We start from the raw sequence: 17,615 nt of genomic DNA, 5'->3' as shown, positions 1-17,615 counted from the left end.
TCTCCCCTGAATTCACTTTTATACCCTCTGATCCTCTCCACAACCATGAGGTTCTTTCTAGCCATGCTGTGCTCCATACAAGGCCTTCACATGATCTCACTAGATCCTAACGAGAGTCCTCTGATACAGGGTTGGGTTCTTGCTGAAGTCTCTCTTGGTTTACAAATGCCTAACATCTTGCTGTACCCTCACAAGGCAGAGGGTAGAGGGTTCTGGTCATTCCATCCCATTCTAAGGGTACTAACTTCATTCATGAGAGCCCCACCCTCTTTACCTAATTATCTCCCCAAATCCCCACCTCCAAATGCCATCACAGTGGGGATCTAGGCTTCAACCTATGAATTTTGGGGGACACATTCAGTCTACAGCAGGGGCTGAAATGGGATCTCCGCATGGTCAGTTTGTTGGTCCTAACTCGAGGAGCTTGATCTCCCCCGTTTGACCAGAAGTCTTTTTTTTTTAAAAATGTTTATTTATTTTGAGAGAGCACAAGCAGGAGCTGGGATAGAGGCAGAGAGAGAGAGAGAAACAAAGAGACAGAGAATCCCAAGCAGGCACCTTGCTATCAGCACAAAGCCTAATGCAGGGCTCACATGCATGAACCATGAGATCATGGCCTTAGCCAAAATCAAGAGTCAGATGCTTAACTGACTGAGTCACCTAGGCATCCCTTGACCAGAAGCTTTCTCACAAATCCCACTTCATTCCAGATAAACAACGTAAACCAAGGAATAACACTTAACAGTCACAAAAATATTCCATTAACAAGACCCAGAAAACCCACCCCAGTGGCCTTCATCAGCTGGTGCCAATGCCTGTCTCTGAGAGCAGGGCTCTGTAACTCTGTGACCACTCTCAGGGAGGCCGCCATGTCCTTGACCGTGCTTTCCAGGCCTGAGTAAGCATCCCATACACGGACTTCCTTGTCTAGTGAGCAGATTTCCTAAAGTAAAAAAAAAAAAAAAAAAAAAAAAAAAGAAAAAGCAAAAAAACAGATCTTCAGATATAATAGTACATTTTATAATTTGTCTTCTATAGAAGAATAAATATATATTTCCCTGAATTACTAAAGAGTGAAAGCATCTAAGCCCCTAGGTTAAGGACTAAAATCAGAGAAATAGAAAGGATCTTCTCATTTGTATGAGTCATCTATGTACAAGCCACTTAGATTCACTGGTTTCTTATTCATAGGCGCTAACTGGATATCCCATGAGGAAACCCATGGGACATTAAATATAGGCAAGTTAAGAGTTTCCAGGACCTTTGCAAAGAAGAGCATTTCCTCTGGAAACATAAGTAAGCAGAAAACAGAGATTGTTACCTGAATTACTAAGATCTTCCTTCAAAGACCTGACTTGTTTAAATGGCAGCCCTGAAATGTTGGCTACCATTGAATGTTTGTTCCTTGGCACTTAAATATTTCATGGTTTTAAGATGTATCAAGTAGAGCCCCTGACTTGGCTGTCTTCGTGGCCCATGAAACAACATTGAAAATTGTGAATGAGAGTCCCAAAAATAAATAAATAAAAAAAAAAAAAAAAGAAAATTGTGAATGAGAAAACCCATAATAAAACAATTCAGCACAAAGAAAAGGACAATGCCACTTTATTAAAACAAAAAAATGGCTTCAGCTGAGAGTGGGCATTAAGGTGTCTCTCTGAAGTCAGATAATCAAACTGTAGCAAAGATAAATGGGGGCCTAAGCACAGTTAATGGCATATGCTGACCCCCTGACATCCAAAAGAATCATGGGACATTTTTGTTATGGTCTTTAGGATAAGGATAATATGGGGGGAAAAAACGGAAAGCCTTGGTAGGAGCTGAGCACAGGATGGGATCAACACAAAGACGTTAACAAAAAAGTAAAAAGTCCTGACACTTTTTAACTGCCTTTCTCTTCTGTGCATTTTGGCTTATCCAAAGAGGTTCTACCCCTTCTTTAAAGGGCATACAGCTATGGGGACTAGCTATCAAAGCACTACATTCAAATAAGGTCTGTTCTGTATATATTGAGTCCCTCTGGGATATCAGAAGAGTCAATAAAGATCACAGTATTCCATATAAATTCACAAGTGGCATACTTCAATTAGTTGCCCCAAATTTCAGAATCAAAGGGTATCTTTTAAGATACAAAATAATGGTTGCTAAAGAAAGAATTCAAAACCTTTCTTAAGCCTACCCTCTCAGCCATGGTACTTGTTTTTTCATGTTTATTTTATTTTGAGGGAGAGAGAGAGAGGGAGAGCGCATAACACGCTCAAGAGCGGGGGAGGCGCAAAGAGGGAGACAGAATCCCAAGCAGGCTCCCCACTGTCAGCACAGAGCCTGACTTAGGGCTCAAACTCATGAACCAGGAGATCATGACCTGAGCTGAAATGAAGAGTCAAAGGCTTAACTGAGTTAACCCAGGCACCCCTCTGCCCTGGTACTTACAATCTTAACATCCTGCATTCTAGAAAGCCAAAGCTAGCTCAAGATTATAGCTGCTACTCACAGATTCATTTGCCCTAGTATGTTTTCACCCACTCATTCACAAAAAGGGAGCCTCGATTAGAAATGCAACTAGCTGAGAGTTAAAAAAAAAAAAAAAAAAAAAAAAAAAAGTACTGCCTCATATCATCCTGTTTGAAGTAAATAAGGACACCCAGCCCAATATACCAGACACTCGGTTAGGCAAGATGGAAGGAGGTGGTGCTGAGAAAGATAAATGGTTGTAATCGACAGTTATGGAACTTGCCTTGGCAAACCTTCTGAGTTCTACATCCATCTGTTCCACATTAATCTGTCTCCACTGGGTTTTAGTCCAATTATCAATGCTTCTCTGAAAACGCACAGGCAGATAAAAGTGTCAACAACATTTGGTGAAATCAAGTCTCCACAGCAAAATATATAAACTGATGATACACAGTGATTCCATCATCCAGTGAAGAGTCAATTATTTAAATATTAACTGCACTTGTCAAAACTTCCGTATCAGCAAAACAAAAAAGTTGTCAGGACCTATCAAACTTAAGGTGAAAACATTATGATGTATTAATTTTTAGTCGCAATGACAAATTCCATATACATACCATCATCATTTAATCCTGAGTACTCTGAGTTGATAAGTATATTACCATGAATTCCAGCTTTTAAAACTCTACATCTAACATGAGTTTTCATAAGACAATTTTACAACATTATTAAGACACTCATCAATTTCTTGACCATATTCTAGGTCCCTTATTATATTTCTTCCTTTTTTATTTATTTTGAAAGAGACAGAGAGAGAACACACATGCATGAGTAGGGCAGGGGCACAGAGAGAGAGAAAAAACCAGAGAATCCCAAAAAGGCTCTATGCTGTCAGAGCAGAACCCAAAACAAGGTTCCACCTCAGGAACTGTGAGACCATGAGGTGAACCAATATCAAGAGTTGGATGCTTAACCAACTCAGCCAACAAGGCACCCCAGTATATTTCTTTCTATGGTTCTCAACTAACCTCACAGAACATTATGTATAACACATGTTGCAATATACCTACTTCCCCAGAATGTATTTTCCCACTGAAGTTTGTAAATGAATTAACAGTATATAAGTTAACTTTAGTCAGGTCCATTATAGATGCATGCACATGTAAGTAGGAGGATATACATGAATCTGCATGCACAAGTAACCATATACACATACTATATAGTTATATATTAATTTTATTTATAGCCCACATAATCCCTGAAAAGAACTTGAGGCAGTCAACTCATCACACACAGTTCCATTCAGATCTAAAAATAGGGGCACCTGGGTGGCTCAGTCAATTGAGGCATCCAACTTGGCTCAGAGCATGATCTAGAGGTTCACAAGTTCAAGCCTCACATCAGGCATCAAGTGACCATGCGCCCCACTTTGGGACTTCAGACTCTGCACTCTCCCTCCTTCTCTCTCTGCCCCTCGTGGGATTTTCTCTCTTTCTCTCTCTCTCTCTGCCCCCCACTCACTTGTGCTCTCTCAAAATAAATAATTAAAAATCTTTTAAAAAAACCTGATTCAGAGAAGAATCTTCTAAGAGATACACAAATTTTAATTCAAAGGGGAGGGGAATATGATACACACATATTTCACATTATAAAACCCCTACAAAATGATACAGACATTAAAATTTGCCTATTTATACAAAAGCACTCACACACACACAAAGTAGTGTCTTACTCTGATATAAATCATGACATCCCAGAGTCCCTTGAGCAATTTTACTTCTTTGCGACACTGCTTCATTTGTTTGTACTCTGGAAGAGCCACTTCAAAAAGATGGGTAGCTTCCTGCATCTGCAACATTTCTTCTTCCAATGCTTCAAGCTCCTGATTTGCCTAAGGAGAAAACACACACACGCACGCAAACACCCTTAACGTCCAACGAACTGCCAGAGAAAGAGAAGCCACGTGGTTCTATACCCCTCCAGTTATGTTAACATTTGCAACCTTCATTTTAAAATGAACATGAAAAGAAATCAGTATAATTATTGGTAAAATGGAGGTTTTTGATAAGCAAACTCACAGCTACTCAAAATTCAGAGTAGGCTACTAATAAATACAAACCTGTCACCAATATTGCCCCCTACATGCTTCAGCAAAGTTTGCTCTCGCATCAGATTTCTGTGAGTACAATTTTTTTCTCTTGATTTTCATTTTATAGCTGGGGACTTGGCTGGAGAGCAAATGGTGAGGCTCTAGAAGATTCCACTTAAGAAGAAACCACTTCTTTAAAAAAAGAACTTTCGGATTTAAAAAATATCCTAGAGATTATCAGTAGTACAAAATGTACTGAAGAGAATTCATGAAATAAAACACTGGAGATAAAAACAGCACAGCAGGAGAAATTTCACTGTACAATTATCCTTCCCAAGGCTGAGCTACCATCCCATCTATGTATGTATGTCTGTGTTACGCCAAATACAAATGGAGTCATTTTTTTCTTTCTTGATAAGCCAACTCTTAATTTTAGTTTTGATTAACACTGTAGTGTGTTCACATGGTTAAAGTTAGAGGAGTACAGAAGAGCCTGTAACGCAGCAAAAGCTGGTGCTCTCTCCAATCCTTCTGGGCGCCATTTCTCCAACTCCCAATTCCATGCACAAGCTGCTCCTTCTTCATTTATCAAGTTCAGACACTACGCTAGGTTACTGGCTCTGCAAAAAGAGGACTTAACTTTGTTTTTCCACTTTATATTTTCTCCCAGCCTCCTCTCAATACCCAACTCTTACATTACTTTACTTCTTCTGGTTGTCTTAAATTTCAATACTCGTACTTAATCCTTCTGGGCCTCAGGTTTCAACTCTCCCAGTTTCCTACTACATCAAGAAGAATATGAGCACTTCAATCTCCTCTCATTATACACGTATTTCATTTTTACAAGTTATGTCTTTATAACCAAGAACTGCAATGCTATGACTCAGTTTACCAATTTTTTTTTTATTATGAAAAATTCCATACACATGACAAGGTGTGGGGTGTGTGCGTACCATCGGCTTAGGACTATGTTATTGGTAACTTTTAATGGCCTCCTCAGTTTTATTCCCCTCCTTCCCACCACAAATTTAATTGCCAAATTTTATTTAATATTCCCCTGATCTTTAGATTTTTACTATATATATAGGTACTGCTAAATGCTAAAAGGTTAAATTTTTTTGAAATTTATGTGAATAACTTTATACTCTATATTAAGACATTTCAATTTCTGCTTTGAGCCATAGTCGTGAGGCTCTGTGAAATTCACTGATTTCTACTACTGTGTAACTACTACCTTGCATGAATACTGCATTTGTGACTTTGTACGAATACTGCAATTAATTTATTCTTCAGATGGTCATTAAGGCCCTCTGTGTAACCAGTACTGACGCTCTCCCAGTAATTTTTGTGTCCCCTGGTATGAACGTTTCATTTACTCCTACAGCAGTAAAAGCTTCTGTTTGCCTCTGCTTTCCATCTGAGATTCAGCTACTCCATTTTTTTCCCTGCCCTTGAGAGCTTTCTTGGGAGGTCAGCAATAGATATAAAGTCACACATGTAGGGGTGCCTGGGGTGACTCAATGAGTTAAGCGTCCAACTCTTGATTTCAGCTCAGAGCGTGATCTCACAGTTTATGAGTTGGAGCCCTAGATCGAGCTCCATGCTCAAAGCGTGGAGCCTGCTAGGATTCCCTTTCTCCTTTCTCCGCTCCTCCCCATCTCACACACTCTCTCTCTCAAATAAATAAACCTAAAAGAAAAAGTTGCACATTTCTGAACATGTTTCAGCATCTGTTTTACAAAAGGATTTTCTAAATGTCTAGACTCCACACTCCCCAAAGTAAACAGCCCTTTTATTTGTCGTTTTTCCTAGATTACTTACACTAAATTATTCCTAAATATATATACCTAGTAATGTTAATTCAACTGTTTACTGTACCTTTGGATATGAAGAAACAAGAGCACATAATGTAAGTTTACCAAGGAATCCGTTATAAAGGAGAAATTCACCATACCACTCCCTCTGATCCTGAAGGGGCAATGGTTTTCTGCCTCATGGAGTGAAGTGCCTTGAATGCTAGGGTCTAATACCAGCCCAGAATAAGCACCTACATGCCTTGGGATGAATCCAGTTAGAGGAGTATTAAATGTATGAGCCACACACACGAAAATGACTTCAAAATAAAGGTAACCCAGCCCTACTATATTCAAAACATCCCTCAACACATTCTGTAGGTACAAGGATAAATATCTCTGACTTTTAAATATTTAACTATATGCTGTTATATTATAGCATGCAAATGGTAGGATTCAATAAATAACTATAGTAAATGTTTACATACAGCACATTGGTTAGTCAAGTAAAAATGTCTCCCCTTCCACAATCTGTTCAGACCACCTGCAATTCACATAGAATCTTTAAAAACTCCACAACTCTATTAGCATATTCTAACCCACAGTGAATACATTAACCACTTTTCTTTAGCCAAGTGAAAAAAGAAGATCTGCTACAGAATGGTGTTTTCTGAAAGGCTTTAAGGCAGTTATAACTAAATTCAATCTACAATTTGGACAGAGAGGTACAAGCTGTAAGTTTTATACCAGTCTAAGGAGTAAAGACCATCTCCAGCATGAAGTAAAAAGAGGATGGATGTCTCCATGAAGATCTCAGAAAGATTCACCGTTCCTGAATCTAAACCTCACCAACTCATTTCTTCTTTTAGACGCTAGGTTAAGAATTTCTGTTATTTTTCTTTTCTTTTTTTCATTTTTAAAAAATGTTTATTTACTTTTGAGAGATGGAGAGAGAGAGAGAGAGAGAGAGAGAGAGAGAGAGAGAGAGAGAGAGAGAGAGAGACACGGAGCATGAGATGGAGAGGGGCAGACAGAAAGAGAGGGAGAACCAGAATCCAGGCTCTGAGCCATCAGCACAGAGCCCAATGCAGGGCCCAAACCCACGGCCCGTGAGTTCAGGACCTGAGCCAAAGTCAGACACTCAACCAACTGAGCCACCCACACACCCCTCTAATAAACTTTTAAAACATTTTTTTCAAGCCTCAAGCAAACTATTCACCATTTTGGATTATTTGCCCATAATACTCATTCTTAAGAGTTCACTATAATAATACAGTTCATTACGAACGAGGACTGCAGGACTAATATTTCTATCCAGTGTTAGGAATAAGTTATAAGCTTTCTTTAACCATGGTTAAAAGTCACTAGCCAAGTATCACATGGTAAACAACAAAACGGTTAAAATTCCTGTTTTAAAAAAATTTAGAGAGGTAGAATTTTAACACTAATCTGTCACTAACTGTAATCTCCAGTGTTACTTAATTACACACGATGGTTTCTTTAGCTGAAAAAAGGAGAACAGAAGCTGTATCATGGGGATATTGTAAGAACTGGAAGAAAGAATACGAAGTAATATGCTTAAAGTTCTCGACACATATATATAGTAAGTGCTTAAAAAGTCATTTTTGTTACTTTCACAAACATGATTACTTTGATAATGATGGCGGTTTTGGGAGACAGGATTTAAATCACTATTGGGGAGAAAGGTTCATAAACCAGTTTTAAATAGTTAATTCTCAACTGCGATAACTAACCGCAAAACTAAGGCAAAATATCGCAGTATCTAATTTGACTTTCTAAAATAACTACCATAGCAAAAAATAATTAAGATCAGCGTTACCTTATCAAGCACAGTGTACGGATTTTCTGTATTAAAACGGAGAGGAGCATAGAGTCTGAATCTCTCTCTGAACTCGGCCTGCTTTTCCTGATGTGGACAGAAAAAAATCTGACAGTGAATCTCAAACAACAGCCTCAATTATTCTTGTAAAATCTTTCTTAAAAATGGGGGGGAAATACCAACAAAAATACCCACAAAACTTGGTAGTTAGCTTACATCGAAGGAAATACACTTTTTCCTCAGCAGCGTGACTTCGACATTTTGGAGAGGTGAGACCGCATGTCTGACAGTCACTGCAATCTTTTTGGTCGTTTCCCATCTTTCAGGTAATTCCTGTAAACACAAAGGTGCAAATGGGAAATTACCTCAATGCTTCAATCCAATCAACTCCACAAGACTCTATGATCCCAGCCTCTTTGAATGAACCCAGGACATCTCATCCTTCCAGAAGAGATGCTTATCCCCAGAAAGATTCAAGTGGCCAGAAGGCTCAGAGCCAGGCTGACCCCCTGGTGCCGGTGGATCCATGTCTTCCAAGTATAAACCAGGGCTGTCGTCTGGTGTTAAGATTTCTCTCAGAATAAACAAAAATCTTTTCAAAATACACACCAATCTCCAAATTGTTTTGCTGTTGAGGGAATAAAATTAAAGCACTCTGGAAAGGATTTCCTTGCTGTGTAACAAGTGGAAAAAGAGCCAGATTTAGCAATTTAGCAAGTGGAGAAAGATTGTTTGAAACTGGTGGGACAGAGAGGAAAACGTGAATCAATCTAAGCCCACGTTTTCCTCTAGCTTCCAAAGCTCCTTGTGTCCTTTCTCTGAATGGACAGTTCGAGCCTTTAGGTTAGGCTCACTGTAACTGTCCCGGATTTCTGAAGTAAAAAGAAGCCAAGGGAAGAGAAGGTTAATTCCTACTTGATGTAGGACAAAACCGGCAATAAACAGTCCAGGTAGCAACTCAACTCTGTACTCCCTGACTACAGTGCAAACAGGACAACCTATTTGGTCAACAAATTATCTTCTTTGAAGAGCCCTTGTAGAGAACCACTGTTGAAAAGCATTCCTTGTGCCCAGACTAACTGAGCATTGTTTCTCTGATCTCCTTGGGACACTGAAATTGTTGTGTCATACAAAACCACCCCTAGGGGACTCTACTTGTGTAGCTCGAGAGCAAAAACAAAGGTTCTAAAGACTATTTGTAACCCTCGATAAATATCTGATGAATGATTGAGTGGGTAGCTGCCAATTATGAGAAGGACGCTGTGCTAAGTGTCAACTGTATCCACGTGGGGGGAGGGGTACCACAAAGATAAAATACGTTCTTCCACTTAAACTGTTTTGTAATCCATCAGAGTGAATGAGAGGCTCCCAAGAACTATTCCATATGACGGAATGTGTTAACTTCCATCAGGAGGTCTAGGGGTTATGGAAACAAAATTCTTGGAAGGCAACTTTCCTGACAGCAATTGCCAGAACAGACCAGGAACCAAGAGACCTGGGCTCTAAACGTCCTTGTCCTTCATCATCTTCCTCCACCCTTCTCATCAAAACTCAGCACCCTCATCCGTACAGTCTCACCTTGCCTTTTCCCATCGATTCCATGGAACTCAAATATCACCTGGAATCCTTTCCGGAGTAACAGGTGCAAAAGTCACATCCCTGGGCTTGTGCCCCTTAACCCTTATTGACTACACCAGACCTGCTGTTACCTGCTTCATATTTAGGATTCCAAAAAAGCTTCTGCTTGATAAAAATAGATTTTCATTGAAAACCAAAAGATCAGATGATCTCCAAAGTCTAACTGATATGATTCCCAAAATGAGTTAGCATTGACTCTGTGGCTCAAAGTAATATCCGGGTTGCAATGGGCAGAGATGAGCAGGAGCTCCCTGGAGATCCTGCTAGGTAAGATTAGCAGCCCAGGTTGGGGTGGGGCTTGTATGGAAATGAGACAGTATTCAGAAACTAAAGGCAGTCATTGAAGGCTTCTTAACAAGGAAGAGACTTAATAAAAGCTATACATTAAAGTTTAGTCTAGCCTCAGACCTTATTGTAGATAGTGAGTAAGGACACAGCCACAAGGAGGGGCTTCTTAGCCTAGAATCAAGCACAGGCTAGTATCTGGACAATGTTATAAGTGTTAATGATTATGAGGAGGAAACAGTATCACAAACTACTTTAATTAAAATAAGATTGGGGCACTGTTATCCTCCACATGTATTTTGTAGTGCCTTTAAGTCTTATTTTTCCTCTGGATGGAGGCACACACATAGCTAAAAGTGTAGCCCACTTTCGAAATATTAAAAAGCCCAGTGTTTTCAATAATGCATTAACCTTAAATAATGAGCCAAACTCTTAAAACAGAAATTCTAGAAGCTGTGGTTACATGATCTGTGTTACCACTGGTTTCTCTATATATTAAGATCCAAGATCCAGCTGAAAGAATATCCAAAGCTCTCTAAAAACAAACATTTACACTGTGCCCCACAACTATCTCATCTCTCACTCTTGCTATGCGTGTCTGTATCCACATCTTACCGCACTCCGTGTCTAACTGGTTTCAGTTCTCATGGCAGTTTTATAGTTAAACAGAACTTAGCAATCCATACATATTAATTCTTTATGGTCTCTGTAATCAAGATAACGCTTGTAAATACACTGCTGCATTCAATCTTCACGAAACAAAATGCAAGAAGTTTGGCAGTTTCTCAAGAAGTTAAACTTAGTATCACCACAGGACCCAGCAATTCCACTTCTAAGTGTGTTCCACAAGAAACTGAAAGCAGGTACTCAAAAAAAAAAAAAAAAAAAAAAAAAAAAAAAGGAATCAGCTACTCAAATAGTTACTTGTACACCGATGTTCACACCAGCACGACTCATAATAGCCAAAAGATGGAAACCACCCAAATGTCCATCAAGACTTAAGTTGTGGTAGATATAAATGCAATGTAACATTATTCAGACACGAGAAAGAAAGCAGCATTCACATACTACGATGTGAATGAACCTCAAAAATATTATGCCAAGTGAAAGAAGCCAGACACAAAATACCCTGTATTGTACAATTCCATGTAGGAAGTATCTAGAAGAAGTAAACCCACAGAAACAGAAGACTGGCAAGGGCCAAGGACTGGGGGCAGAGTGCAAGGGAGAAGTCACGGGCAAAGAAGGCCAATAGGCATGGACGTCCTTTTCGGAGTGATGAGAGGGTATGGAGATGAGAGGTGGTGGTTACACAACCTTATGTTCATATTAAATGCCATGTACTTTGTAATGATCACTTTTATGTCATGTGAATGGTAAATTTCACCTCAAAAAAAGAAAAAGTGGGGGAAGTGGACACAGTACCAATGTTAAATGTAAAAGATGTGGAGAGATATTTTCCTGAAGAGGGAGCATGCTCTGAGACAAGCAGATGGGATGAACTCGTACGGTACTCAAAATCAAATCTACGTCTGGGTTCCACACTCTACTCGCTGAGCTAGAATTTAATACGAGTGTGTTTACATTAATGTGTCCACTATTCATTCACCTGTGCAAGGTGAAACCTAAGTCCATCCTGGAAGTTGGTGGATGATGCAAATATACGATCTACAATACTCCGATATAGGCATGGGAACTGTGAGCTCCTGATTCGTGGTTTTAATTCTAACTACCACAACTTTATTCAGCACTGGGCACAGAGCAGCCACCAAGTTTTTCCAAAGGACAGAAACAGGAGGACAACGTGCAACTCCTATTCAGAAAACAGTGATTTCTCCAACCAAATTGGGCTTTATTCTTTTTTAAGTTTATTTATTTTGAGAGACAGAGAGCAAGAGTGGGGGTGGGGCAGAGACAGACGGACAGAAAAAAAATCTCTCTGAGAGATCAGCAGGCTCCAAGCTGTGAGGTCATAGCCTGAGCAGAAATCAAGAGTGCGACGGTTAACTGACTAAGCCAGCCAGGCGCCCCCTGTCCTTTATTCTTTATTAAAGCGTCCATAATATGCTTCCAAAGACTAGGACTCCTCTCAACGGACAGACAGCTTTCAATGAAAGAGAACTGGAATATATTTCAGGTCTTAAAGTCAAGGTAAGGTGGAACTCCAAAGAGCAACTCCGAGGCTGTTACCTAAATACCGTCCAATAAGAAGGCAGTGAAGGACAGCAGTTGAGATGGAGTATTTTGGCATGAAACACTCCTAGATTTGTGCTGGCTGGTTTTACGATTTGTGTGACTTTGAAAAATTTATTAACTCTTTAAGTTTCAGATCCCTCCCTAACCTGTAAAATACAAGCAGGCGTCTACAGTGTACGTTGTTAAAGGATGGCATAAGAGAGGGGATGTAAAGAGCTTGGCTAAAGTAGGTGCTCAACTTAAGTTAACTGTGGTTATTTTACCAGTACGCTTACCTCCAGCTGAATATAGACTTGCTCAGGCATCTTCTGGCCATAGGTTTCCAAGAGTGCGATGGTTTGTTTTAGTGGTTCGAAGAGTTCATCAGTAGTTCTCTGTCGGCTTCTTACCGCCAGAAGATGGCCCATGATATCAACCAAACCATCATGATCACCCTCACTTAAATCTCTCTGAAGTCCAGCATCTGTGTCCTTTATAAAGTCTTGTAGCTCGTTCAGACTATTAAATACACAGAAATATACATGCGCACACACACACACACACACACAAAGACATGCAAACCCAAATTAAGCTCATTAAAACCTTTGGAAGACTTCTGATAGAATCTTATGGTCACTATTTACCTATTTAAACATCACTCGTTATCTCTGTTAAGAAACCGGCAGTTTTAATGTTCTTAAAATTTTGATCTCAATATTAGAAAGCAGTCAGCTGTTCAGAGTTGTAATTCCAAATACCAAAGCAAAGAAGGCTACCTGTCTACGACAAATCTCAAAAGATGCTCCTGAAACATCCAGCTCCATTTCTTAATAATGTTCAGCAAGCTCACTTTGAAGGGCTTCATGTCCACCTTGAACCAGCTATCAAACACTCTGAAGTCATCAAACTTGCTCATCTGAACATACAAAGCTTCATAAATGTCAATCTATAATTAGAAAAAAAAAATGACTGTAACAGTTCAGTCAAAAGCAAAGAAGTACCTTAAACACTAATGGTTTTCCTTGCCTGTTCTCTGAACTGTTGGAGAGTCGGTGGTTGTTCGGGGACTTCTTCGTTTGCATGAGCATCTGTCTCCTCAGATGACATACTGTGGCCATACAGGAGAAAATGCCTCATGAACTCGGATCGGTCATCAACCCAGAGGTAAGCGTATGTGTCCAGGGTATTTCTAAAGTCCAAGACTTTGTTGATGACATCTGCCACTCTGTTCATTATCTCCTGCCTGACTTCCGCCAGGCCTAACATATTCTCCATGTCATTCTAAATGAGAGGAAAGCCAAGCGTTTATTAAAAGCAACCTCGCTTCATCAACTATATGCAACAGAACTTACCCACTGAAATTCTTCAATGGGAAAGCAGTTGGTACAATCAATCAAAAACTGTGTTGTCGTTTCCCAGTGTCTCATTTCCTAGTGCTCCCCATTACCTCAATTTCTGTTTGAATCATTAACAAAACATAAATACCCATTTACAAAGAAAATACCTGATAATTGGCGATTTCCAGATGTGCTGCCACCCGCTTCATCTGGGCAGACATTCTGAAACTACTGCATAGCACTCCCTCCACCAGATCATAGAAGCCATCCCCAGCCTCTCGTTCTAAAGAAGGTTTAAACAGAATCTCAGGGGGCGTGAGGATCATCTGTGCTTGAAAAAACGGCACAGGTTTCAGTTGTTTCTCCATATTCATCAGAAAGAAGTCTAAGTCGTGCATGATAGCTTGAAAAAAGCCTTCCACCACAATGTCATCAATGAATTCTACATAAATCTTCCACGTATCCAGAGAAGGATTTGCTCTGAAGAGCTTCCTGTTTTCCTACAAATGTAAATATTAACAGAGGAGTATAAACAACAGTGAGTACAAAAATGAAAGCTTTACGTTTAAATATTTTGTTAAAAAAATAGGGGCGCCTGGGTGGCGCAGTCGGTTAAGCGTCCGACTTCAGCCAGGTCACGATCTCATGGTCTGTGAGTTCGAGCCCTGCGTCAGGCTCTGGGCTGATGGCTCGGAGCCTGGAGCCTGTTTCCGATTCTGTGTCTCCCTCTCTCTCTGCCCCTCCCCCGTTCATGCTCTGTCTCTCTCTGTCCCAAAAATAAATAAACGTTGAAAAAAAAAATTAAAAAAAAAAAATATTTTGCTCCTGCACAAGTCAGGAACATTTAAATGCTAGGTTGTAGAACCTTAAGCTAAATAGTAAAGATCGAAGCAGGTTGTTGTGACATTTGTATCAGTTATAAAATACATTCAAAAGTCATTCTTTAAAGGAAAAATAATTATGAAAATTGCATCTTCAGGGGCGCCTGGGTGGCGCAGTCGGTTCAGCGTCCGACTTCAGCCAGGTCACGATCTCGCGGTCCGTGAGTTCGAGCCCCGCGTCAGGCTCTGGGCTGATGGCTCAGAGCCTGGAGCCTGTTTCCGATTCTGTGTCTCCCTCTCTCTCTGCCCCTCCCCCGTTCATGCTCTGTCTCTCTCTGTCCCCCAAAAAAATAAATAAACGTTGAAAAAAAAAATTGCATCTTCAAATGCGAACAAGAAATTCTTGAGTTCCGAACACATTCTGTATGTCCTGGACACAGGCTCCAGTTCTTGCTCTGTCCCTAACTCCAAGGGGCCTAGGACATGGTCTTCCAGGGCCCAAGGTATAGGTTTCCCAAACTGGCCCTTCAGAGAACACTGTTCTGGAACATCCAAGGTCACTAAGTCAGCAAAGCGCTCTGTCCTGCAGGCCTTTCTTGGAGATTCGCTGTTCCACTATTATAAGTTGACTTATGTTGGTTTAACCAAAACACAAAGAACACTTTGTGCAAAGCACCTATAAGTCGCCTATGGAATAGCAACCCAGCTTGGGGAAAACAGGCTTGGTGAAGTCGAAACTCTCTTTGTGCTTCAACAATATTAAGTTCTTCTACTTCAACATCTCCCGAGTGTGAGTGATGAATAGGCAGTAGGGCATGACAGGGTCGGACACAGATATGCATCAAGACTGCTAGAGGGGGGGCATACAGTGTGACAGACCTAGGGACACAGATTTGAAAAGATCAGGTGGGCAGCACGGCTGATTCCAGAGACACCTTTCTGAGTGGCAAAGGTTACTTAGGCATTACGGTCCAGAGAGCAGAGGCCCAACTCAGAAACGAGAGCACAGACAAAAGGAGACCCTGGAATAAGAGCTGGTTACAAGGCAGACTATACTCTTTGCTTTTTTTTTTTTTGATCTTTTGCTACTGTGGATGTATGATCCAGGATTCAAAGGTGTGTGTTACTTGCGAGAACCAGAAATAAAGAGGTGATAAAAATGGGCCAAGATTAGAAAGTTCTTTGAGGGATTTCTTGCCCTTAAATTTAAGGGCCTCTCCTTTGAGAAATGCTATCTTGCCCATCCAGGTGGACTATTCATATCCGTATATATCTGTAGTATACGTGACCCACTACCCTGGAGTTGTGCAGTAGACATCTTGGGCAATTGTACATAGCAGTCTCAGCTCCTTTGTGTGCACTAGAAAGAGGAAATATAGATCTTAGAGCCGAAAACACAAAAAACCTTAAAGACCATCTTGTTAAGTCTCTTCATTTTAAAGATATAAAAACAAAGACCTAAGACATACCAAGTGTCACAGGGGTAGGAAGTTAGCAACTAAGCTAGAACTAGAAACAGGACCTCTGGACTCCCGAGGGCAGGTCTTTTCCAAACACGTCACAGCCCTGCCCACACCTTGCTTTCACACTTCTACCTTCAGACTGTGAGAGAATACATTTCTGACACTACAAGCCCCCCATTCGTGGTACTCTGTTACCGCAGCCCTAGAATGCTCATACAGGCAGCAATCAAAGAAAGAAAGCCGTGACAAAGTCTGTCCGAGCAAGCTGTTATCAGTAAGAAAAATTAAAACTTAGAAACTTCAGACAAACTAGGAAGCCAAAAGAAACTTTGAAACCCGTATTAATGTTTTTCTTTTTTTGCTACACTATGCTCAACACAGCATATCCAGTGCGCCACACGTCACATTTTGGTGAACAGGTGTGTTCTCCTTCACACTCCTTCTTCACTCTGTGTCTTCATCCTCATTCGCCAGCCTCTCCTGGTTTTCCTCCTACTGTGTCATGTTCCTTTTCTGCACCTTGGGCTCGTTCTTCTTCCTCCTCCCTGTTTCCCCACAGACCTGCCCTTGACTTACTTCTGTTCTCTAGCTACACAGCTCTTGGGGATCTCATGAGCTTAAATGGCATGGCCACCGACTTCTTTTTCACGGGCACTTCCAGTTTACAGCCCTTTCCCAAACTCCAGAACTAGTAAATCCAACTGCTGCCACAACTCCTCCTCATCTGACAGACGCCTCACATTAGGGGCACCTGGGTGGCTCAGTCTGTTTGTCAACTTCAGCTCAGGTCTTGATGTCACAGTTTGTGAGTTTGAGCCCCATGTTGGGCTCTGTGCTGACAGCTCAGAGCCTGGAGCCTGTTTCAGACCCTGTGTCTCCCTCTCTCTCTGCCTCTTCCCTGCTCACACTGTCTCTCTCTCTCTCTCTTTCAAAAATAAACATTTTTTTTAAATGTCTAAGACTGAGATCTTTCCTTCTCAGCTGTCCTCTTGCTCACACAGCCTTTCCCACCTGAATGTCTGAATGGATTGCAACTTCATCTTTCCAGCTGATGGGCACCAAACTCTCAGAATAGCCTCCTTCTTTGATGTTTCACATCCAATTCTGTTTGTTTTACTTAATTTAAAATATATGCAGAACCCAACCACTCCTAATTATCTCCACAGTCACCTCCCCGGTCCAGGTACCACCATCTGTCACCTAGATTGCTGCCATAGTAACCCACCAGGCCCTCTACCTTCCCTGTGGTCTTGTTTCAACAGGACAGCCTGACACTGGTCTGAGCACCGTGTCTGTCTATAGAGAGTCCATATAACAAATGCACTCAGAAGGAAATACTGAATTTGCTCTTTGGTTCCTGTTCTTTTTTCCTTATGAAGAATGAAAAATGAACTTCCCCACATTCCCTTCACCAGAGCTGCCCCTCTGTGAGCACCACAATCCTGTACTTTGCTGTCCTCTCTCCAGTCACTACAGATTAGCTGCCCATGTTCCTGTCTACAGCCAACATCCCCATGTATGTATGCAATCCCATTCCTTCCAAGACTTTCCTCAGTCATTATTTCTCCTCTCCTAGATCATCCCAATCAACTTCTATCACCCAAAAACATCAACCAGCATTAAAAATAAAATCCTCCCAGGGGTGCCTGGGTGGATCAGTTGGTTAAGAGTCCAACTCTTAGTTTCAGCTCAGGTCATGATCTCACAGTTCGCAAGATTG

General features: G+C 40.8%; 1 protein-coding gene across 10 annotated transcripts in view; it reads right to left on the bottom strand.

The window, feature by feature from the left end:
• The window catches only part of DNAH11 (dynein axonemal heavy chain 11), a 372,548-nt gene that overhangs the window by 278,698 nt on the left and 76,235 nt on the right, over nucleotides 1–17,615 (bottom strand). For 9 of the 10 annotated variants that reach the window (XM_045052477.1, XM_045052478.1, XM_045052472.1 and 6 more), the window contains 9 exons: nucleotides 13,779–14,111; nucleotides 13,301–13,555; nucleotides 13,051–13,220; nucleotides 12,571–12,793; nucleotides 8,393–8,509; nucleotides 8,177–8,263; nucleotides 4,187–4,345; nucleotides 2,738–2,821; nucleotides 785–943 (listed from right to left, as the gene is read on the bottom strand). In XM_045052477.1, the coding sequence (XP_044908412.1) occupies nucleotides 785–943; nucleotides 2,738–2,821; nucleotides 4,187–4,345; nucleotides 8,177–8,263; nucleotides 8,393–8,509; nucleotides 12,571–12,793; nucleotides 13,051–13,220; nucleotides 13,301–13,555; nucleotides 13,779–14,111 (1,587 nt within the window). Of the gene's footprint in view, nucleotides 1–784; nucleotides 944–2,737; nucleotides 2,822–4,186; nucleotides 4,346–4,573; nucleotides 7,220–8,176; nucleotides 8,264–8,392; nucleotides 8,510–12,570; nucleotides 12,794–13,050; nucleotides 13,221–13,300; nucleotides 13,556–13,778; nucleotides 14,112–17,615 lie in introns of those variants that run through there. The other variant, XM_045052479.1, reaches the window with a different exon arrangement.

This window comes from Felis catus, chromosome A2 (genome assembly GCF_018350175.1).
Source record: "Felis catus isolate Fca126 chromosome A2, F.catus_Fca126_mat1.0, whole genome shotgun sequence".
Lineage (NCBI taxonomy): Eukaryota > Metazoa > Chordata > Mammalia > Carnivora > Felidae > Felis > Felis catus.
Note: the sequence above shows the minus strand (reverse complement) of the source record. Positions and strands in the feature narration are given on the sequence as shown.